General features: G+C 41.1%; 1 protein-coding gene and 1 long non-coding RNA gene across 3 annotated transcripts in view; one reads left to right on the forward strand and one right to left on the reverse strand.

Annotated features, from left to right (window-relative positions):
* Positions 1-15,036, reverse strand: part of Ibtk (inhibitor of Bruton tyrosine kinase) — a 74,692-nt gene extending 59,656 nt beyond the window's left edge. For both annotated transcript variants that reach the window (XM_057767099.1, XM_057767098.1), the window contains exons 1-4: positions 14,841-15,036; positions 9,936-10,622; positions 3,745-3,841; positions 2,128-2,252 (exon numbers count right to left, since the gene is read on the reverse strand). In XM_057767099.1, the coding sequence (XP_057623082.1) occupies positions 2,128-2,252; positions 3,745-3,841; positions 9,936-10,256 (543 nt within the window). In that variant the 5' untranslated portion in view covers positions 10,257-10,622; positions 14,841-15,036. The remainder of the gene's footprint in view (positions 1-2,127; positions 2,253-3,744; positions 3,842-9,935; positions 10,623-14,840) is intronic.
* LOC130872821 (uncharacterized) lies at positions 14,661-16,146 on the forward strand. Its single transcript, XR_009056994.1, has 2 exons — positions 14,661-14,856; positions 15,286-16,146. It is a non-coding gene; the product is annotated as an uncharacterized LOC130872821 (long non-coding RNA).
* The last annotated feature ends 8,547 nt before the right edge of the window (positions 16,147-24,693 follow it).

Below are 24,693 nucleotides of genomic sequence, written 5' to 3' on the forward strand. Positions count from 1 at the left end.
AGCACCATCATCCCGTCACTGCAGGCATAAGTTCCCCACTCAAGACCACACAATCTAGCACTAACACTAAAAACTCAGAAAAGGAAAACATCTTTCGAATACCATAAATGTGTTCAATCATTAATACCTGTGAACAGATGACTATTTTATGCTACTAGACAAACAATTAAAGGAATGCCGTACCATCGTAAAAACGCCTGGAGGACCTGCTCAGACTGACACATGCTGAGTAGCACTGCCCAAGGGACTACATGGTCGTCATATATTCCACTCCTGCTCTGACAGCTCATCCCCCATGTTCACTACCGACTGACAGCAGGCTCATCAGTCTCAGTCACACTAAGTCCTTTCACTATGGGAAGGTTCGTAGGTCTAGAGACAGCTTTAATGACACCATCATACATTCTCTACATTCTCTAGTCTCTTCCCCTTCCTAAACAAGCTCCTATGCCTAAGCTTTCAAAATTGAACCTTCTCTATAATTAACTTTTTTATTAAAAAACAAATCTTGCTAGTTATGACCCATCAGAGCATGGCTTTCAATTTAAAGAATGTAGCCTTTGTGGTGTTATCCCGAGGCCTAATATGGTGTCATATCATTCAGCGTCCATATAGTTTTTAGTTAAAGACACTAACAATTCTACCAGAAATCATCAAAGCCAGAACTGTCAGAGGAAAGCCAGGCATGCACAGCAATTTTATAAACTGAGTATTCCATTTCAAATATGAGCTAAAGGTATATAAAGACATGTGACCTTACAAGAAGTCAGTAGACTACAACGATCTCCAGGCTACTACTCTGGGTCAGGCAGAAACACAAGTCATGCACAGAGACACACAGATACAAGCACACACAGGGGGTGGGGGATGGTGAAAATTGCAGACTAGAAAAGGCGTGACATTCTAAGTCATGCACTCTGGATTTACCCAAAGGTGAATCGGCTAAACTAATTACTTCAAAACAAAATAGTACCAACAAGGAATAGACACGAATAACAGAAAGGAAAAGAGCAGAGATTAGGACACAATCATCACTATCCAAGAAACTGCTGTGAAGAAGCTTGGAAGCTAGCTTTACACTTAGTTTAAATCTGGAATGTCCTCCAAAGACTCTGTGTAAACGGTTTGGTCCTCAGGTTGGTGTTACTGAAAGGTGGTAGAAACTCAACAAGTGTGGCTGGCAGGAGGCTAAAGATCATTAGGGGAATCCCTCAAAGGGGACCATGGGATAGCAGTCTCCTTTACTTTCGGTGTTTCTGGCTGCTCTTAGAGCAGCGCCTTCCACCATTCTCTCCGGCAGGCTGTGCTATCTCACCAGACCCAAAGACAGTCAAAAAATATGGACTCCACAACTTGATCCAAAACAAATCTTTCCTCCTTTCAGTAAGTCTCAGGCACTTCTTTACAGTAACTGAAAAAATAAAACAGCTCATAAGACAAAGGTGAACTCAAATGATGGGATCTGAGGTATAAAATGTAAAAGTCTTAGCATTAAAGTGAGTACAGTGTGAGCGGCAAAAATAAGAGCTCAGGCTTGTTAAATTAAATGCTTTACAAGACTGCCCAGAGCAAAATGAAAAAGAAGCCTAAGAGGAGAGTGACATGAAAGACAGTCTGAACACACACAGGACAACAGTGGGGAGGAGCACACTGAGGGTGCACACTCTGCGCACATACAGGACGTTTGCAGGAAGTTTGCAGGAGGAGCACACTGAGGGTGCACAGTCTGTGAACACACAAGACGTTAGCAGAAGGAGCAATGGAGGGTGCACAGTCTGCAGAAGTAAAACACAGTGCAGCAGAAGGACAGACAACCATGCAGAAGAGCTTCACATGTTATCAGTGGAAAGGGCACATTCACTCACACTTAAGAATTCAGGATCATGTACCAGAATTAACACCGACCTCCGACACATGACTTGAGAAGTAAATGGCTTAGCACCCCTTACACATACGTCTTACACATATGACTGAAGCTAATGCAGTAAAAACTGTAAGTGGCAAATTCCTAATGAATTTCTTCATTAAGATGTTGTTAGACCTTCAAAAGAATAAAAATGTGCAAAATCCAAGCTAACAAATACTTTATCTTATCTCTCAAAGTACACGGATGATCTTTCAGAATACCTGCTTGACATAAACTCCGCTCCTGGAGAACAGGTCCACCAGCTCTGGGTGATGCTTGCTTTTCTGGCTTCCGTGACCCAGAGTAAAGTTTGTGTTATCGCCCCAAGTATAGACTTCTGTGGGATCTGAAATAAAAGTTAGGATTTTATTCTGTTAGAATTTAAGTGAATGACAATTTAGCCTAACTACAGGAACACAATAATCATCAGTCTACCTGAAATGTGACTCAATAGAAACTAAATTGGCTTGTATATTTATAAGTATGAATCTATTAATACAATGTATGATTCTAGAAAATTCTAAAACTTAGAAAATCCAAAGTAGAGTGAAAGGCTGAACCTGATGTGAATAATCACAGTACTTGGCCCTCACTGAGAGCTAATAAGGTAACATGCAACCTCCAGCTGAGTGAACCATTACCTGCAATGTCTACCTTATTCCCAAGAAATTCTAAGTATAACCTTAGAATAAATATGTGTGTTTATAAAAGTGAGCATAGTATCACTGTTACTACATGTTACTATACAAACAATAACTTTTTTTCTTTTTTAGGGCAATTGAGGAATTGAGACAGGACTTCCAGGGCGCAAGATGGCCTCTGAATTCATTATGTAACAGAGCATGGCCTTGACCTCCTCACCCTGCCACCACAAGTGCTGGGATTACACGTGTAAATTAACACACCCAAGACTAACATTCATTTTTACAATTCACTCTTAATACACAAAATCACAATGATTAAAGAAGGATCCTTTAAACTGATATAAAACTTAATCAAAGGAAAGTTTGTGATAAGTCTTCAGTTTTATTCTGGAAGACTAAAAATATTCTAGAATGAAATTTTGATTGTCACGTACAATGCAGTGGGGGAAGGGCAATGGTTGTGTTCTCACTTGGCTTAGATAGAAACTATGCAATACTTCCATTAATTCTCTTCTCTTCTCTTTTACTGTAAATTCACATTTCTAAAACCAAAAGGGCAAAAAAAAAAAAAAAGTGGAAAAAGTGACATTAATATGTGCAAGTAGGACTTGGGAGGAGGTTCAGTTGCCAAAAGTGCTTGCCACAAAGTGGAGGGCCTAAGTTCAAATCCCCAGAATCCATGTAGAAGCCAGACATGGAGAAAGCATCTGTAATCCCAGCACTTCAACAAGCTGATGAGCAAAACCAAGAAAATTCCAGAAGCTTGGAGAACAGCTAATGTGGGAGATGCCGTGCATCTCAAACAAGGCGAAAGGCAAGAACCAATACTTTAAGTCTTAAAATGTGTGGGTAGCCAGGTGGTGGTGGCACACACCTTTAATCCCAGCACTCGGGAGGCAGAGGCAGATGAATCTCTGTGACTTCAAGGCCAGCCTGGTCTATAAGAGCTAGTTCCAGGACAGGCTCCAAAGTTACAGAGAAACCCTGCCTCAAAGAACAAAAGAAAAATAAATAAATAAATAAATAAATAAATAAATAAATAAATAATAAAAATAATCAACAGATGTGAAAGTAAAAGTCCAAAAGTCCTTTCCAGATATTCAAACAAATAAATCCTCAATATTTTAATCAGAATAAACACTACTAGGAGTTACTAAAACCGCACCTTGCCGAACTATGTGGAGCTATTCTTACCAGTGTTCTTAAACACAACGTGAGTTGGCCTGTCCTTCATTAGAAGATCCAAAGGTGACAGTCCTTCTTTATCTTGTAAATACAAGCTAACACCATGCTACAAAATAAAAATATATATTATCGATTCACTCCAAACCAGTAAGTTCTGCATAAAAACCAAATGATCAACACATTAAAAAGAGAAAAATAACCATGTAATAATTATGTCATAGCTACATACATTTTGCGCTGATATGTAAAAGAACTAAAAATTATAAAATGCTCAATTATTGATAGAACAAGAAAAGAAATAACATTTAAAAGTTTTGGTTTGGTTGTGCGTATGTACACGTGTGTGTTCGCGTGTGCGTGTGTGCATGTGTATGCTGTTGCCCACTGATGTCAAAGTGGACATCAGATCCCCTAGAGTTGAAATTACAGTGAACCACCCAATGTGGGTGCTGAGAAATGAACTCCAGTCCCCTCTTAACTGCTAAGTCATTTCTTAAGGCCCGAAGTAACATTTTAAATCAAAGAGAAGTACATAAGATAGTTTTTCAAGTGAAATACTTCTCCACTGTGGAACGCCCAGTGGCACTACTGGGAGGCAGAAGAACATTTGACAGGTAGGGTCAAGTAGATACTCCTCCCTCTCTGGTCCTGTACTACTGGAGGACTACAGAATGCTGGTTTCCTCCTCTTTGTTGCTCTGTAAATACCCAAGGTGAGTAGAGTGCTCACCACAGACTCCTGGTACTGCCCTAGCACAGACTCAAAGCAATGGGACAAGGAGTCTGAAATCTCCAAAATCACAAACCAAATAAAATTTCTTCATCATAAGGTAATGTACCTCAATCATTTGTTATAATGACTTCAAACCAAACAGATAATGTAGATCTGATTGCACAGAAGGACCTACATCTGGATACGTGTAATTAGGCATGTCTACAGACACACTCACTTTTTACAGTCAGATTTCAAGTCTAAAAACATACAGTAGCAAAGACTGCACAGCAATGGCAGTGTGTGTGTGTGTGTGTGTGTGTGTGTGTGTGTGTGTGTAGTCAGGGTTTGTCTCCTACAATGTGATCATCAGTACCTATCTCTTTCATCTCACCTACCCTGGTCTTAAAAGAAGGGCACTCTGAGAGGTACAACATTCCAAACTATAAACAAGACAAAGGAGAACTCAGTAACTCATATCACAGCTTATTTTGTAGGCGTTACTGCTAGACCCTACTTACCGCAACTATCTCAATCATCCAAAACAGCAAGACTTTGGACTCTTGTTCTCTGGAGCCCCATGGACTACCATACTTCATAACGTATTTATCTTGAATGCTAATGGTACATGTTGAGCAAAGAATATGCCACTTATTTAAGATCAATTCTTTTGTATATATCCCCCAAATGAGTAATTTACAAACTAGCATTGAAGTTTATAGCAGACTTAAGAGCCTGAGTATTTTGTGACAGTCTTCTACAGGCAACAGATGGACTTTATACATGATTTCATCAGAGAGCACTAATGCTCCCGGAAACACTAACATCTGTTTTTGTTTTGACTATGTAGTCCTAAAACAGTGTAAGGTAAAAATTATTATTCCTGGGGTTTAGAGAAAGATAAGATTTCAGATCGATTATTCTAATTAGTTTATAGTTAATCTAGTTTGGTTTTCGTTTACAGGTCTACAGTCACATGGATGTTCTGGCTGTCTCCTCTGTGGAGATCTTTTCACTTACGTTACCACTGTTGGTCTCTATGATGTGCAAAACCCTAACACTACAATATTTTAAAAGCACTTTCCATTTATACTTAATTATTTCATTTTTGCCTATCTCTCCATACTACTATAAAAACTCAGTCAAAAAAAGAGCTCAGTCATGTTCACTGCAATGTCTGTAATGCACAGCTCACTCTATAGCATATATCATATACTCAAAAGATATTTGTTCAAAATACTTTGCAGTTAGTGTGTCATTCAACCCATGCAATTTTGAAATTCTACTAGGTTTTCATAACAATAGGAAAAAAATCAAAGCAAGTTCTTCCAGACCAGTGAGTAAACAGCACTATAAAAATACAACGGCACCAGGCGTAGTGTTGACTTCTGACTGCAATCCCAGCTAGGCAATAGGATTTACAGGTTTGAATTCAGCTTGGGAAACTAAACAGGATCTGGTGTCAAGATTTTTTTTAAAAAAAAAAAAAGACTAAGTATAATCCAGCCAGGGAGGGAGTACTTCCCTACCATTTGTGAGGCCCTAGGCTCACCCCAGGACTACAAATGAAACAATTTAAAGTACACTGCAACAGATGCAGAAGAATCCTATAAACATAAAGCTTTTGGCATTCAATCCCATTATGGAATAAAGGTGTCAAAGCAAAGTCACCTAAAATTGCTACCTTTATTGTAGCTTTATGAAGGCAAAGCGTTTCTGCTAAGGTCTCCTGTATTTGGCAATCAGGGGCTGATAGTATGGACAGTATGGGTGTGTATTTATTGGGAAATTTATTTTGGCATTTGACATAAAATTTCTGTAGTTCTTTTATCAGATGCAAATTCACTGAACCTGCACTTGTGGTTATAGTGTTTTGCTGTCAATGAGTAACACTTAAAGTACTTCAGTGGCCATCAGAGAACTGAAGTGACGCCCTCAATGAAGGACTAGTCCTGCACCCCTTGTCACTGGAAGGAGAACTGCAAGGCCAAAGGAAAGGACAGGCTGAGCAGGTATCTCACAGCATGAGAATACTGAACAGTTTTGGAAGAACATTTTGGTAGAAATGTTTTATCAGTGAAAATTCACTATCTACCAGTAATCAATAAAGCTCTGATAATAAGACAGGCAAGCTAAGCAAGGCATCCGAAGCACAATTTCCTAGCTTCTCAGGAACAATACACATCACACTACCATGAATATCTAAAGCAAATCTAAGTCCAAAATTCAGGCCAAATCACAACTGTTTCAAACGGAAGCCCTAACTATAGACACATGCCTAGCAACCTTTCAGACAGAAGAAAACCAAAGAGCCCTCAAAAGTTCAACAGAATTAGCAGCAATGAATATTCCTGTCAAGGATTCAGAGGTAAGACTGAAGCCAACTGACGTTTTAACTCTTTAGCTTTCCCTACAGGGTGAGAAAAGGAGAAGTGGGGCAGATATGAGGAAGGACTACAACTCCCGTTTTGTAGACACGACTGACACTCCACGCTTGGAAACATATCCAAGATGACTCAGTAAATAGACCACTTACACAATTTAGTTCCAGAAAAAGGATATTACACTACCAGCATACATTAGAAATTATTTTGATAAGAATATGTTACAAAAAAATCCTATGTAAATAATTATTTTTTAAAAATTCAAACAGATGGGGGCTGGAGAGATGGCTCAGCAGTTAAGAGCATTGCCTGCTCTCCCAAAGGTCCTGAGTTCAATTCCCAGCAACCACATGGTGGCTCACAACCATCTGTAATGAGGTCTGGTGCCCTCTTCTGGCCTGCAGGCACACATACATAATAAATAAATATTTAAAAAAAAATTCAAACAGATGGAAATACTAATAGTAAGACTCCTAATTTAACTACCAATTGCTTAAAGATAGAAAGACTTGTTTAGCATCTTCTGGGCCTGCATAAACTTGACAAAATGTATATATAAAGCAAAGTTACATATTTAGAATGCATGATTCAGTATTTACTAGTGCCATAACACTGAGTACTTCTCAAAACACTTCATAATTTGGCTACTCACAAAACAAACCTAGATGGAATCCACTGTGTGAGGAAATTTCATATAAATTAAGCTGATTTTAATTATCAAATTTTTAAACTAAAAGCATTTTATTCTAGTTAAACAAGAAGTAAACATATTATTCAAAACCTTTATTCCTATCCCTAACTGATACTCAACAATCACAACCCTGGTAAAGTAGTCACTGATAATTTTTTTAAACACCTGAAGATATTATTTTAAATTTTTCAGTGGAATTACATTAGACTGAAGTAACTTTAACAGTGGGTTTCGCTGTAAACAAGCAGAAGCCTAACATGAAAAGAAACAAGCGAAGACCTGACCAGTCACGGGCACCAGTTAATCTCTAATGAGGACTCCACTCTGCCTATCTGCAGAAGCAGTTCTCTAAGCCTCTTCGGGTGGGAGCGGAGACTGGACGTGGAAACCTGAGCCTTGAGAACGCTAGCTGCTAGGCAAGTGTTCCACCCCTAAGTGACATCTCCACATTGAACTTCTCTGGTTTTAAGTGCTGCCCAATTCATAAATCATAATTTCATAAATCATAATTTCATAAATTCAAATAAACTGTGTTCAAAGTTTTTCCTGACAGTTACCATACAGTACACATAACATAAAATTGCACAATAGCTTATTATATGTTGTGAGCTTTAATGTCTATTTGAAATTTTACATAAAATGTGCAAATAAATAAGACATATGGGATTTTAAATCTAAAGATAAGTTAGAACAGTAAAAGCATCAAACACATATAAATGTCTCCCAAAAAAATACAACATGAAATAGATTAAGAAAATCACATGCCTGGGGGGAAAGACTTGGTCCTGCCTCAACTTGATATGCCAGGCTTAGTTGACTCCCCATGGAAGGCCTTACCCCCTCTGAGGAGTGGATAGGGGTAGGGGGAGAAGGGAGCAGGAGGAAGTAGGAGGGGAACTGTGGGTGGTATGGAAAATAAATTAAAAAAGAAAAAATAAAAATAAATAACAATTTAAAATTAAAAAAGAAAATCACATGCCTAAACTCCAGCCAGAGAAACAGATCAGTACCCTGCTCTGCCAGCATCAGAGACGCTTCCTCCTGCAGCAGATAGAAACAAATACAGAAGAGACTCACAGCCAGACAATATGCAGAGAGTGAGAGATCTTGGAACACTCAACCCTAAATGGGATGTCTCCATCAAATCCCTCTGCTCAGGGCTCAGGGAACCCTGTAGAAGAGGAGGTGAAAAGAGTCTAAGAGCCAGAGAAGATAGAGGACACCACGGAAGCATGACCTTCTAGACAGAACAGATCAGGCACGCACATGAACTCACAAACATTGAGGCAACATGCACGGGGCCTGCAACACACCAAATGGGGTCCTGGTAGATACATCCCCATCCCTAGCCCAGAATCTAACCCCAACTGACAGTCACCTGCAAATTTGGTTTGCCTTAAGGGAGTCTCACAGGGGAATGAAATTCCCCTTAAGGGCAGGCTATAGGTTCAATAGTAGATGGCCAAAAGAAAATGAACTCAATAGCAACATTGGAGATTCTTTGTCTCATAATGTCATATCCATCATGTCTGGACTTTTTAAATTTTACCTTTATTTTTTAATTTTGTTTTATTTAAATTTTTCTATCATTTTACTCTTCAGGTCCTTTGTGCATATATTATAGACTCTAGTTTGGTGTTTTTTTATGGGATTCCTGAGTGTGTGAACAAGGGGGTCTCTGTTTCTTTGCGCCTTTTCTTGGGCTCTTTTCCTTCTGCTTATTTCGTCTAATCGTACTGTGTTAGTTTTTGTTTTATCTTATTATCCTTTTTTTTCCTTCTCTATACCAGAGGGGATGGCATGAGGGTTTCCCCACTTAGTCTTCTTGTTTTGTGCTCTTTTTTAATTTATTTTTTATTTAAGTTTTCTTTCATCTTACATACTAACCACAGTTCCCCCTCCCTCCCTCCCTCCCTCCCTCCCTGACTGTTCCCCACACCTCCCTCCCACCCAACCCTCCACCCACTCCTCTTATTATACTTTATTTTATTATTATCCCAGAGAAGCCTGTTTGTTTTCTTTCTTTCTTTTCTTGGATTTTTTTTTTTTCCAAGACAGGGACTCACAGTATAGCTCTGGCTAGAACTGTCCAGGTTAGCCTCGAACTCACAGAGATCTGCCTGCCTTTGTCTCCCAAGTGCTGGGAATAAATGATAAACCTGGGATTCAAGGCATGGCTTATTTACTTTAAATAAGAGACAGAAGGGAACTGGATTAGATGGGAGTGGAGACGGGGAGGAGACAGGAGGAAGAGAGGGAGGGGAAACCATAATCAGGATTATAAAGAGAGAAAAATGCTATCTTTTTTTATGGATTCAATTGTAATCTTTATTTTTTTATTTTGAAAAATGCTATTTTCAATAAAAGAAAAAAGTGCATGACTAAATAAGATTTTGAAATAAACTGATACTTACCTTTAACAGAGACCAAACGCAGTCAATATGTCCATAAAAAGTGCTCCTGTGCAGTGCTGTCCAGCCTGACTCCTTGTCTTTCACCAGCAGGTCCACGCCTTTCTCAATAAGCCAATCTAACACTCCTTTCTTCCCGCAGGAGGAGACCAGGTGCAGGGCATTCCGGCCAAAGGCATCCTTGACAGCTGCAGCGTTGTAACAGTGAGTGCAGAGGAAGGCCTTGATCTGGTTCTCACTCCCCTTTGTTACCACAGAAAGGACATCCAGCGCATGCTTCAGGGATCGACATTTTGACGTGCAGTCAGGGGTGGCAGAATCCATCCTAAATGCTTTTATATTGCTTACTCCTTCAGAACAATCACTGAAGTAAATTTTAAAAATGAAAAGGCAAGGACCCAAAGATCTTATTCAGGAAGAATTATCAAGAAGATATGACCCTTTGGGGGTTATAATTTAAATATTCACAACAATTATATAAAACTATATATCTTTGTATAATCTTTTGGCACTTAAATCAAAAAAATTATAAATAGTTCTATAAAGTTCATATCAAATACAAGTTCCTTTTTAAAAAAAAATCCCAGTTTATAAATTATTTCTGAAGTCAAGCACCAAGGGGGAGTGAGGAGGGGCACTCCCCCTCCACACCGTCTGAGCCTTTCAAATATCCATAATTGCGAGGGTGACCTGTAGAAAAACAAAGCAAAAACAAAATCACAAATATAACTCTCTTGAAATATTTTACAACGTAAGCAACTCCACTCTCATTCATTTAAAAAAAAAGGCTATCAACTTTCATTATCCCAAGTATTTTTAACTCTATAAACTACATCCCCAGAAGCTATAAACACATTTACATGTATGATCTTCAAGAGAATATCTTCCTAAAGGTCATCACCTAAAACTACATCATAACTGTTAACTAAAACAACCAATACTTCACCGGTTACTCCATTTTACTTTAGTCATGGTAAGAAATGTGTCTTCTCACCGGAATGGCCCCTTGTCGTGGAGGAAATAATTAAACTAAAGGTATCAGAAAAACTGGAGAGCTATCTGGAAAGAAATAATTTTTGACACTTTACATCTATATTAACATAAATTCTAGATGGCTCGAAGACAAAGATAAAAGAATGAAGCCATGAAAACACAAAAGGGTATTCTTTTAAAATCACCACGTACAAAAATATAATCTGAAATCTCAAAGTATAAAATGATGACAAGATTCAATATAACTCTTAAAGCTACATAAAATGTTAAAGAAAAGTAAGGGAAACCTTCCCTAATATGTAGTGCATTATGTAATCTTTTCCTTGGTATCTGTTCTTTGGTAACAAGGAAAAAAAACAGTTACAAGTCTCTTCCGAGACAGGTATGAGTCCACTGTGCATGCATGGCAAACTTTGGTACATTAGATACAAATATGGAAGAGTCTAAGTATATCATCTTCATACCCACCTGAAACCACAATCAAAGTCAGAAGTCTACCATCTACCTGGCTTTCTGATAACAACTATTCTGATGAGTCATCTTTTAGAAATGAGAGCAACAAACTACTTGGATTCTAGTTCCAAGCCTGTTTCTGAAAACCTATACAGTTTTTAACTGAACACAGTTCCACAAAAACAAACAAGCCAACAAACAAACAAAAACAAAACAACAACACCAAAAACCACCCACTTCAAAATCATAGTTTAAACCTAAAAGTGTCTTTGAAATTTAACTGACACCAAGAAAAAGAACCAATGCTTGAAGTAGTTTAAAATATTAAAGCTAAAATAACAATATTAGCGAAATAGTCAAGTATTACCATTGAAAACAGTTAAGGGTTGAATACTTTGGAAATCAGAAAAAAATAGCAAACTACACTGGTTTGAATGAGAATGGCCCACATGTTCATATTTTTGAATATTTGGTCCCAAGTTGGTGGAATCATTTTAGGAAAGATTATGAAGTGTGGCCTCAGGAAAGACATGTTACTGGGGCCAGTTTTAAAGTTTCAAGACTCTAGCCATTCCCATTATCTCTCTCCACCTCCTACTTGCAGGTAAAGATGTAACTCTCAGCTCTTCTTGCCACTACGCCTTTGCTCTGCCATGGTCATAGACTCTAACCCTCTGAGTTGTGTTGGTCATGGTTTCTTAGCAAAGCAGTAAAACCGACTAAGGCAGGAGCCTAACCAAAGGAACAAATAAATTATCAAGTCTTTGTTTTATATACGACATTTGAAATGCTGACATGAAACAGCTGGCAAAGTACAGTTAGCTAGGTTAGCTACTGGCAATGGCTCAACCCCAACAACTGTCCTGCCACAAAGATTTTAGTCAGCCAACATTGAGTCTTGAACAATGGTTCCCAGGCTTTATATTCATCAATAATTAGGAATATAATTATATTTTAAAACAAATCTAATCACCTACTACCCTAATATATTCCCAACAGAAGAAAGCAGAAAAACACTGCCTCACATGCTACAGTTTTATCAACAGTGATCAACAGTCTCATCCGACTGCGAACCCTGGGGACTAAAGCTATCAGCCTGACAAGGCATTGTTCACTGCTGTAACCATGGCACAAATATGGAATAAACACTTTCTGATTGGACTTAAGGCTTGCTCCATAAGACAGAACTCACATCTGGTACCATTAATGGGGACAATTAATGGTTGGCTAAGTCATAGGTTCTAGCAAAGAATCCTACTATCCTGCTAAATGAGACCACCATTAAACCAACTTCTAAGGACTTCTCATTATATTCATAGATCAGCGCATCTCTCAACCTTTATCAGAGAAGCTTCTTTTAGCAAAAGACAATGATTAACACAGAGACCCACAACTCATCAGCATGCAGAATAAGAGACTGTGGAGTGCTCAGATATTTGATCCCATCCTCCCAAGGCTCAAGGATCACTGTGGATAAGGATGTGAAATAGTTTTAAGAGCCAGAGGTAGTATACAACAAAACAATGTTTTTCTGGGCACAACACGATTGTTGCACATATGAATTCACAGCTGCTCTGACTGCATGCACAGGATCTGAACCCAATAAAGCCAGACAAAACCCTAGCATGGAGCAGGGAGGTAATCATGAAGTTGCTTCCCTAGCTAAGGACAATTGATGGTTAATAGTGAGAAAGTCAGTTTCATCAGGAGTGTGGCTCCTGAGAGGCCACCCATGCTCCAGTAGGTGGCCATGTGCATACAGGCAGCAGTAAGTTGTCTAAAATGGGTTAAAGAAAAAGAAAAAAAAAAAGACGACATTAAAGGAAAAGAGAGAATGGTGATAGGAAGGACAGGGAAGGGATTAGGGATTAAAGGGGAAGAAATGGGGGGTAGTCAAAAGACACTATATGTATATAAGAAATTCTCAAACAAGAAAAAATATTCTTGGAAGCCTAGGTAAAGAGTTTCAGATGAGCAGTAAGTATTTGCGGTAGTATGAATGATGTCTGTGAGCCACCACCACCTGGATTGGTTTCTGCATTGATCTTGTGTAGCCCAAGGTAGCCTGACCTCTAGTGGCTTTAGCTTTAACTCGTCTTCAGGCAATATTTTTTATCAAAATACAAATAATATATCAGTCCACTGCATCTTTACTAATTTAAATGTTACAAGCTACAGATTATGAGTCATAATCAAAGAGAAGTTTTTATAAGTCCAAACATATTTTTTAAACATAAGCATTTACAATGGTTAGGACATTTAAGTCTTTTAATATTGTAATCTAATGTTGTTCTCATATAACATTGAATTGGAAACTTGGTCCAATTCAATATCTTGTTTTAATAAAAGAATATTTGCCCAAAAGTTAAGGAAAAAGTAAGTGATCTGGGTGTTACAAAGAATTACTCCCGTGTAATAAGAAACTAGTTTTTCATTGAAAGTAACAAGTCATACCGACATCATTTAATAGGTATATTCAGTCTAGAATTTTATAATCCAGAAGCATCTTGAAAGTTAAAAATGAGGTGAAATCATTACACAAAAATTAGCATATTGAAAGTCCTTCAAACGAGCTTTATTAAAAATTAAAACCAACATATCCAATTAATTTTTGTCTTGAAGCTGCGATGTGACTTAAGTTCTACAAAAACTTTCTTAGAAAACACGTTTCTAAAAAAGAAGTTCTGTCCACATATACCATGAAGTAGGTCTCTAAAACAATAAAAACAAATGAAAGTAATTCAACCAAGAAGGGCGGAATTGACCAAAAACGCCTGCGATTGTGCATTAGGAAAGTAGTTTACATTATCTATTTAAAAAAAAAAATAAGCACCGCCCTTTTATCAGTATTTCTGACAAACTTCTTGAAAGTCCTGCTTCAAGGTAGAAGGGGAAAGGTGCCACTCAACTTTTGCTCCTTGAAAAACATCCCCTCTGGCTAACACAACTCCAGTTTTCAGACCACGTTAGCACGTCAGATAACGGAGTCATGAACACGGCCAAAGGTCTGGGTTAACCATTTCCCCTCTGAACTAAATCCCCTTGCAATCTGACAGCTACCAACGAAAGGGGTCTTTATCCTATCTCTGCAGAACGGGCACCGTCCCCTTCCACCCAGCAGCAAATCTTCCTGCGAGCCCCGCGTGAACTCAAACTCTGGAAACTCCCACTCAGGCTTTAAGAGACACGGGCGCCTCTAGGAAGGGCTCCAAGGGAAGTGACGCCAGACAGCGCTCGGAACTAGACGGGCAGCGTCGCTGGAGGGCGTGTCGGGCGGCAGGGCGACGTAGCACTTCGTGGGACCAGGCCATTCATTAGCTGGAGGGGGCGGCGGGGCTGCGCTCCCAGGCCACCCGGCCGTGCCACGCGGCGCGAAGCTCGAAGCCACCCCTCCGCGAGTCCCCTCCCCGGGCCCTGCTCCCCCCCGCCGGGCTGGCAGGACGCCGTCGCCTCCGCCCTCACCAGTCGCTAGATGAAGGTGCGCCGGGGGTCTCCGCTGGGAAGGCGCGCGGCCGCGCAGGGACTCATCTTCAGTGAAGGCGACCGGGGACAACGAAGGGAGCCAGGAACCGGGCTGCCTGAGTCGGCTCCGGAGGCGGCTGCAGCGACAGCCGCGAATGCCGGCGCCGGGACGGGGTTCGGGGGACCTGGGCTAGAGCGGGCGGGACTCGGGAATAAGACGGGCGCTGATTGGCTAGAGTTCGTGTATGCCCCACAGTGATTGGTCGGGGCTTGCCCACAAGGCCTAGCGTGGCAGCTCCTCAGCTGTGGCCTTCCCCTAGCGTCCCAGAGGAACTTGACCCTACCGGCCTTGGGGCTGTGGACACAGGCTGCCGCCTTGGTCTCAGAGCTAGTTAGTGACCCTCTCGGTGCCAGACGTCATCCTGGTAGATCTGTCTCCGCGCAGGTCGAGACTCGGAAAGGAGGATAAAGCTGGGATGAAGGAAACAAGGACCAGGCTGGATGCCCAAGCACCCGTCACCACTCTGGAAGCATAGGCATCTTAGCAAAGTTGCCTCCCGTACCCCTAGCACTGGGGTGACTGGAAAACCAGAGGTGTCCTCTCCCCAGGAGTCGGCCCTGCTCCTCTGTGGGCCCCTGTTGTACCCGGGTTGTCTGCGTGTCACTTCCTTTGTCAGAAGGCCAGCATAGCTTTTTCAGATCGCCACTGTGTGACCAGCTGCTAATTTGAATCACATCACTCGGTACCTGAGGCCAGGCTTGCAATAGGTTTTCTCCCTTTAACTCTTAACTCTAAGGCCAGTTTAAAAGTTGGAAACTCGTAAGGAGGAAAACAAACCAATAATAAGTTCAGAATGGGAAACATACTGCTGCTGAAGACTGATAGAGTCGCCTTAGTAAACGTGTTCAGGGAGGAGCAGCATGACTCAGAAAAAAACACCACTAGGAGTTGGTTGAACCTCTGCCATGTTTGAGTTGCTGTATGAGCCACTGGCGCTATTAAACCAAGATAAATTCGGTATCTTCTTACACTGGCTCAGCCTGATTACCTGTTTTGTAGACTTTCTAGGACGTTAAATTGCTAGATTAAAGTAAAGGCGAAATGAAAACTGAGACCTAGCTCCCCGATCTCCTAGTACAAGGACTTTTTTTTCTTTTCCTACTTCCTACTTTGACATGTAACAAAACCCAGTCTGTGTTGTATAAACAATGACTTGAAGCTCTGTATGGAAATCACACACTGACGAACAAAGAAGCCCAGTGATCCAAAACTAATAATGTAAATAAATGTGCTGAGCTGAGTTCACATCTTTTATCTGTCTCTTCCTTAGATCTGAGTAAGTCATTGAGGCTTTCTGGAGCCTTATTTCCTCATCCGCAAAGTGCATTTGACGTGGTAAGACTGTATCGATAGCGTTGAATAGAGTGCTAAACACAGTAATAACACACACACATATGCACGTGCGCATGAGCTCGCGGCTAATTTTATACATAACGTGTGTGATTAGCTGAATTAGTCTTAAGTATTCATTCATCTAGAAGTTGCCATGTCTTGTAAACATCGGGGGTACAAAATGTCCACATAGCCATAATCCTATAGATAAGAATTAAGCGCAACTTTTACAATTATGTAGAAAGATATGCTACAGTACTACAGAGTTCATCTGACTTCCCAAAGAAATGACAAACTAGGTCAGAAGTAGAAGGTAACTAGATGAAAGAGAAAAAGAAAGAACATAGTCATGCCAAGGAATGTATTTGAAGTTGGGGATGGGGCACAGAACTGGTCCTGCTTCAGCAAGTAGAGGAGAAAATATTAGAACACTACTTACAAAGTAAAACTTAACCTGCCACAGAGGTCATGGTGCTGACCAAATTGGGAGATACTCTGACGTAATGTTATTGTTCCTGGCACAAACAGCATAAGTTTCATGTTTTTATACACTGTTGGTCCCGAAACGAGTGCTAGTTCATGGCACCAATAGGTGTCATAAATGTAGTGGTTACAGGTGGCCTGTCAGTTTAGAAACTCCGTGCTAATGAAAACATAACCTTTTACTCTAGACTGAAAGCAAATTACTCAACTTTAACCCGAAGGTGAAAATTAACCACACTATACCAGAAAGTAAATATCTGGCTTACCTTTGGATGAGACAAAAAGACTGTGCTCCAGCTCTTCTATTTTTTTGTTGTTTTTTACCCATCTCTTTTGCTCTCCCCTTTTTTTTATTTTACTGCAGGTTCATCAATATAAGTATTTTTCCCTTTTATGCCTTTGTCTAAACATTTATGGTTGGTTTGTTTTGTTTTGTTTTAACCACTAGGCAATCTTTTTCCTTTTGGGGCCGACTTTTCCTACTGGCATTCTGTTGCTCTCTTTTTATCTTTATAGTATACTTTTAGTAATATTTTTGATTTTATACTATTAGTTGTAAAAGCTTATGTTTTCTGATTTTATTTCCATTCTTTCTCTAATACAGTATTAACTGTAAGTAACTGTTTATCTCATACCAGATTCTACATTCATTTTGCCATTTTCTGTTTTATGTCATTGGTGATATACTACTGAGATTTAATTGATTTTTTTGGTATATTTTTATATTTCACAGTTTGGTGTTGCTGTTCCAATAGTTTATCTTTCTCTCTCTGAGTAGTACGGGGTATTGCGCACTCAGGAGAAGGATTCTCTATAAGAAAATTCTCAAATACAGCTAAAATACATTGAGAGATATCCCAACGAAGGGATGTAAAAACCATAACATAAAAAGACAAGAAACATGAAAAACACAGCAACATAACTCCCTTAGAGAGTCCCCTTAGCAACTATAATTCCTCGATTATTGAATCCAAAGATATTGAAGTTGGTACAATGTCAGCTAAAGGTTTTAAAAGGTTACTAGTAAAAATATCAGTGAACATAAAGAGGATACAAACAAGCAGATGCATTCAATCTTTACCTAGAGAAGAAAGTAAGGGACACAGAGGGGGAAAACTCAACAAAATGGATGAAAAGCAAATATAGATTAAAAAGTAGTGCTAAAGAATAATTCTCACCAATCAACTTAACCAAGCTGGAGAAAGGGATCAGAGATGGAGGGCAAGGTAAAGGATTACTGCATCTAAATATCAATAAAACAAAAATAAATAAGCATAACCACAACATTCAAGGGCTCTGAAATATAGTCAAGAGACAAATCTGAGGAATCTATGGATAGAAGGAACTGGTAGAAAAATTAAAAATCTAGAAAATCTACTCACTGAGATTTTCTCAATTCTAGAGAAAGAAAGGGACGCTCAGACACAAGTAAATTAGAACCATGAGTAAACTTAACCAGAAAAAAACTTTTTCATGACATTTTATACTCATTCATGTTGAAAACAAAAAGAAAATATTAAAAGTGGTAAGAGATAAACTCTAAATCATCTGCAAAAGCAAGCACATCAGAATTGCGTCACTATCTGATGAGCAGCCCTAAAATCCAGAAGAATTATACTTTTCAAGACCTGAAAGGAAAAACTCTCAACCAAAATTGTTACATTTAGGAAAAGTGTCTTAAAATTGATAGAGATGTAAGGATGTACTAAGACAAACACAAAACACTATGGTTCTTTTGTTTGTTTGTTTTTTGGCTTTTGAGACAGGGTTTCTCTGTAGCCTTGGAGCCTGTCCTGGAACTAGCTCTTGTAGACCAGGCTGGTCAATACTATGGTTCTTGATCACCAATCTGCAAATGACACTTTATGAAAATACTATACATAGAGGAGAAAGATAGACTTAAGCACAAGACTAAACACGAGAGGAATAATTTAATGAAGTAAGAAGGAATCTATCATGTCCAACATAGTAACCAGCACACTCCTAATACAGACAGGATTGAGAGATATCAGGGGAGAGGCAGAGAAACCTGCTATGGAATTAACTAGACAACCCAATAAGAAAGTCATAGGATTTAATAAACATCTCTATAATAATTTTAAATATAAATGATCTCAACTCACTAATAAAGAGATGCTGCAGACTAGCTGGCTAGTTTTTTAAAAAAAGATTTGATTAAAAACAACTAGATTTGATTATCTACTCTAAGAAACACACCTCACTGGTAAACACCTAGGAAATCAGAATCAAAGAATGGAAATCAGTTTATCAAGTGAGTGGAAGTTGAAAATAGCCTGGCATAACAGTACTGACATATGGTAGAATAAATTTTCTTTTAAAAAAACATATTTTTAAAGTCTGCTATGTATCAATAAAGGATACAGTTCATCAAGGTCTAAGTACCATCTATATACACACAGGTAAGTGTAGTTCTCACCCTTCATGTAGGAAGTTTTGTTTTGCAACAGATGGAGACCATCACAGAAATTCTCAGCTGGTCAAAATGCAGAGAATAACTGGCTATGGAGTGCCCTGCACAACTGATATATCGAAAGCACAAGGAGTAAGCCGCTTCCTGAGGCTTAGGGAACATCATGGAACAGGGGGTGGAAAGAAGGTAAGAGCCAGAATACCAGAGCATCTGCTATGTATGACAAGATGTTGTATGCATGAAAACTTGGCAACATACTCAAAAAAGAACAGCACAATGATAATTCCAGTTGACACATGAACATGGTCAGAAAAATCTTTCAAGGTCCTACCACTAGATAATTGCTACAGCAATTAATGACTATTAAATGAAGAATAATCAGGCTTATCCATAGATGAGGTGCTGATTGATTTTCTAATCCCAATTGATGAATCCTAACAAATCATACACACACACATGCCAATAATAATTAAAGAAGAGTAATGAGTTTGAGAGGGAGTAAGAGGAGACGTGGGACAAGTTGGAGAGAGTGTTGGGCAAAAATTATGTAAACATAGTACTCATGTATGAAATTCTGAAAGAATATTTAAAAATAAGATAATATAAGATATAATAATTGAAATAGATATGCACCAAACACTGGGGTTCCAAATGTCGTAAAACAAATTCTAATGGATGTAAGAGGCCTGCCAGGTCCCAATACAATAATAATGGATGATTCTGTTCTGGTGGAAGCTTCATTCCAGCCCCTGACATCCATAGACCCAAAGAGTCTGGAATGTTCTAGTGGAAGTTTCACCCCTATTCCCATCCACCATCTCTCTCCAGATCCTGCCACATCTCAGAAAGTCCACCAAATGATAATCCCTCCCCCCAGAAATGCTCAAGACCACTCCCACAGGGTATTTAAACTGCCCTCAGAGAGTAGGCACGTTTTTCTGGTCTTCCTTTCCTGTCTCCTTTCTGGGGGGCTGGGAAATCATCCAGGAGCATTGTATCCATCAAACCTGAGCTTTTTCTAATTGGGTTTGATTTCGTCTGATTTGGATTGCTATGTTGTCAGAGAAGCTTACCAGGGTACAGAAACTTTTCATCTGGAGGTCCCATCAAGGGGCTGGTTTTCCCCTACTGACCTGGGACCACATAGTGGGAAACCACCCTTCTCCCCTACGCCTGCTTTCCACCAGGCTAAGATGAGCTTTCAGCTGGGTTAGTTGTCCTTTCCAACCCATTGCCTCAAAGGCCCAATGTAGTGGGGAGCTGCTGGCTGTGTTCATGCCGCCCCAGCTCCCGGTCGCATGGCTAGCTTATGCCCCAAAATAACAACACACAAACTCTATTCATTTAAACACTGCTTCGCCCATTTCTGTTCATGTGTGTAGCACCCCAAGGTGCGCTTACCGGGAAGATTCTAGCCTACGTCCATCCTGGGTAGGAGCTTCATCGCGCCTGCTCTGGAGAGGAGAGCATGGCGTCTGTCTCTCAGAGGAGCTGCCCTGCATCTGAGCTCACTTCCTCTTCCTCCCAGCATTCTATTCTGTCTACTCCACCCACCTAAGGGATGGCCTATCAAATTGGCCAAGGCAGTTTGTTTATTGACAAATGACCTTCCTCCATCAGCCCAAGGCCTCCTGCACTTTTAGGGGTGTCCCGCCAGGCCCCCGACCTGTTACCAGGACAAAGACATGCCTTGTCCTATAAGAACCCTTCTTCAGATGTTCTGTTTAATGGAATAGTCCACACTACCCTTTTTTGACCCAGAGCCTACCACAGTGGATGTACTGGGTCCCAACATGAACTTGTGAAATGGGCACCTGCAATTTTAAGCTAGACCCCCCAAATGCACTTGGGCTGCCATTTACAAAATCTTTTTAAATTAGGGCTGACACCGTATGTCCCGAAAGCCTGATTTCTCTGTACGCTAAGGCCTGGCCTCTGTATGTTCTTAACAATGGGACACAGCGGCCACCAGAGCCAACTTTTGAATTTTCCATCCTCTGTGACCTTGAAATTTTTGCCAGCATGGGGACAAGTGTACAGAACTGGACAAGTGTACAGAATTCTCATATGTCCATGATTTCTGAGTACTGGGCTCCCCCCGCCCTTCCTTAGTAGCTAGTGTCTCACAGCACTGGTCTTGTTGCCTAGGGTCATGGTGCCTCCAGATTCCTGCCTATCTTGGAAATGGGACCCTAAAAATTCCACCCTGACCATGCTGCAGGAGACACTGGCCCCTCCCTCATTCTTCACCCCCTCCCCGCAATCCTCCCTACCCAATCCCCTCCTTCAGGGCCACTTGTTCCATTCAGTGGTCAACATTCCTCTCATTCCTCCCCCATCCACCCTTTCACCCTCTCAGGGACAAAAGTCAAGGGCCAACATCCTCTTCCTTACCTCCCTACCCCCCCATGCCACGACCACCTCCTGGTCCCCTTCTACACATTGACCTAGTTCTCTTTCTCTCTCTCTCTCTCTCTCTCTCTCTCTCTCTCTCTCTCTCTTTGGTTTTTTCGAGACAGAGTTTCTCTGTGGTTTTGGAGCCTATCCTGGAACTAGCTCTTGTAGACCAGGCTGGTCTCGAACTCACAGAGATCCGCCTGCCTCTGCCTCCCAAGTGCTAGGATTAAAGACGTGCGCCACCACTGCCCGGCTGACCTAGTTCTCTTGAAACCTCCCAGGTCTCTTCTCATACCCCATCTTGCCAACCCCTTGCCCTCCTCTGACCTCTCCTAGAGTTAGCTGGAGCTGATAGAATTGATGGAAATTCATACTCCCTTCCCTTTCAGGACCGCTCACAAGTAGAAATGTGGTTGGCTTCCTTCTCTGCTAAGCCTAATGTTTATATCAGGGAGTTTCGTTATCTGTCCCAGGCCTGTGATCTGACCTGCCATGACCTCTGTGCCATCTGGGTCTCCATTCTCACTTCCTAGGAGCAAAATCGAGTTCTGATAACAGCAAGACAGTATGCAGACCAGAGTATAGCTCAGTTTACTCGACTTGATCTAGCCTACCCAGTGGGAGCCACGGTCCTGGTCACTCATTTCTCAGTCAGCACTAAATATTAGAAAGACATTTTAAAAACTGAGGAAGGTCCCCAAAGTCCCATATAGCAGCTGGTGAAAATGGCTTTTAAAGTTTTCAATGCCCAAGAAGAGGCAATCCTCCCAACAGGCCCAGCTGCAACAGAAGGCTACCCTCTAAGCCCAAGCCATAGCGCCACCCAGAGGCCCCCATAACAAAGACAAGGGAAGCTGACCACAAAGCTCCATTGCACCAGAGCTCAGACCAAGTCAACTCCCCCGGGGAGCCTGTTTCAAATGCAACCTGAAGCCACTGACCTAGCAAGGGTATGCCCTATCTGCAGACTGCCTGGACACTGGAAATCAGAATGTCCCCATGCGGGCTCATCCTCTATGCCACACCATCGAGGTCCAGCCTCACCAACATTGGCACCTGAAACCCTTCCAGCCTTTGAACTACTCAGCCAGGTGGAGGATGCAGCCTAGACTTGGAGACTCCTCTTGCACTCTCTGAGCCTAGGCAGGCAGCAGGTAAATCCATTACTTTTCTACTGGACTTGGGAGCTACCAAGTCTGTTTTGACATTACACTCAGGGCCTACAGTACCCTCTCCGATTTCTGTCACGGGAGTGAATGGTGATATTGCCATGTGCGAGAACAGACCACAAGATATACAATGAAACCCACCTTAAGAGATTTATTAATAAAGAGAAGGGAAAGGAGGAGAAAAAAGGGGAGATGCACAGGCCTGTCTGAAAGCAACACGGTGAGAGAGAGTGAAGTGGGCATATCCACTTTTTAAAGATCGTTTAGCACATGCGCATAGGGGCTTACATAATCACATCATGCATAGATTAAGTGATTACGCTGCACACAGGTTACATAGGGCGTGAGGCCCTAGGCTGAATAGGCAGTTTGCCTGAATGCTGATGGCACATACGAGACCGTGGGAACCAGAAATGCTAATGCCTAGGAAGACTAAGCATTCTGCCTGAATGCTGGTGACCATGGGACCCCGGATGTGATAGAAATAACAACTCACCCTTTTGTTTATTAACAAATAGGGAGGAATTAAGGGTTGCAGGTGAGCAGGAATGGGGGCATCGGGGCTCTCAAAACTGCTTCAAGCTGACTTGGTGGGCATGAGTCATCTCTGGGAGGCTTCTCCTGAGATGGTTGGGTCTTCCCCCTTGTTTGAACTCTGTAGAATCATCTGACTGACAACTTGGACCTGAGAAGATGCTGGCGAGACAGAAGATGAAGTTTAAAAACTTTTCCTTAGATCCTGGTAATTGAGGTAGGAGGGTCCCAAGATGAAGGGGGAGGGGCAATCCCCAAGGGTCCCAAGGTGAGGGAAGGGGATTCTGAGATCAAGGAAAAGTTGAATGATACTTACCTTGAGTGAATCTGACCTGCTCAGGTGGGTCCAATTCGACTCCCTGGAGCATATAAGAATTTTTAAGTTTATAAACGAGATAAGTTTTTAGACACCTTAAGAAGCGACCAAAGGGAATTTAAAGTCCTGAGCTCGTGGCTATGATGATCTAGAGGTGGAATGTAGAGTTTAGTACTCTGCTAGATTTGGGTTAATAGCTTATCAGAATTTTATTGGGTAGTGTTAAAGTTATGAACAGTCAAGAAGGGGGGGATTGCCAATTACACTTTCTAATCTCCGCCTGAAACAAACCATAAGGCACCTGTTTCTTTCCCATCACCATGGTCCAGGAGACACAGGTGACTGATTGCTGAAGGCAGTCAATAATAAACTTGTTATAATCTGTTTTGTGAATCTCTCTTTTTGGGTCTGGGGGTATGAATGTCTCTGGAGTGTTACTGTAACTTACCACCTGGGCATCTCTGATAGTATTTGCACCTCCAGCTCTGTGGCTAATGGCAGTCCCTGTAAAAACACCTGAGTAGTTAATTAGAAATTTGAATATGTCATTAGAGACACAGGGAAATTGATAATGAAGCAGGATGTGTTTGGTAGAGGCAGGAGGGGGAGTCAGGAAGAAGAACATATAGGGTTTCTGATCCAGTAGAGTTGAATGCAGTTGTGGGTGATGTTAGGGTAAAATGCTGCAAGTCCCAGAGTGGTGGCAGTGAGCAGAGGGCCATTAGACCATGCCACAGGTCCCCAAGGGGTGGCAGGCAGCAGGCAGCAGGTCCTGAGAACATGGCAGGCCATGAAGGCAGCTGGGTCACAGGCAGGAAGCCGTGTGGTGGGTAAGAGACCGAGATGAATAGGTACACCATGCAGAATGAAGTTGGATATTTATTTAGTGGGTTATAGAAGGGAAAGGGAGAAGGGGGAAGAGGAGAGAGAGTGAGAGAGAGAGAGAGAGAGAGAGAGAGAGAAACAGAGGCAGAAAGGGAGAAGTGGGGAGAGGGAAGAGACAGAAGCTGCCTCAGAGAGAGAGAGAGAGAGAGACAGAGACAGAGAGAGAGACAGAGACAGAGAGAGAGAGGAAGGGACTCAGGCTAGAAGCTGGGCAGATGGGGAGGGAGAGGGTGTGGCTTGTCTCT

Source organism: Chionomys nivalis, chromosome 4, assembly GCF_950005125.1.
Source record: "Chionomys nivalis chromosome 4, mChiNiv1.1, whole genome shotgun sequence".
Taxonomy (NCBI): Eukaryota; Metazoa; Chordata; class Mammalia; order Rodentia; family Cricetidae; genus Chionomys; species Chionomys nivalis.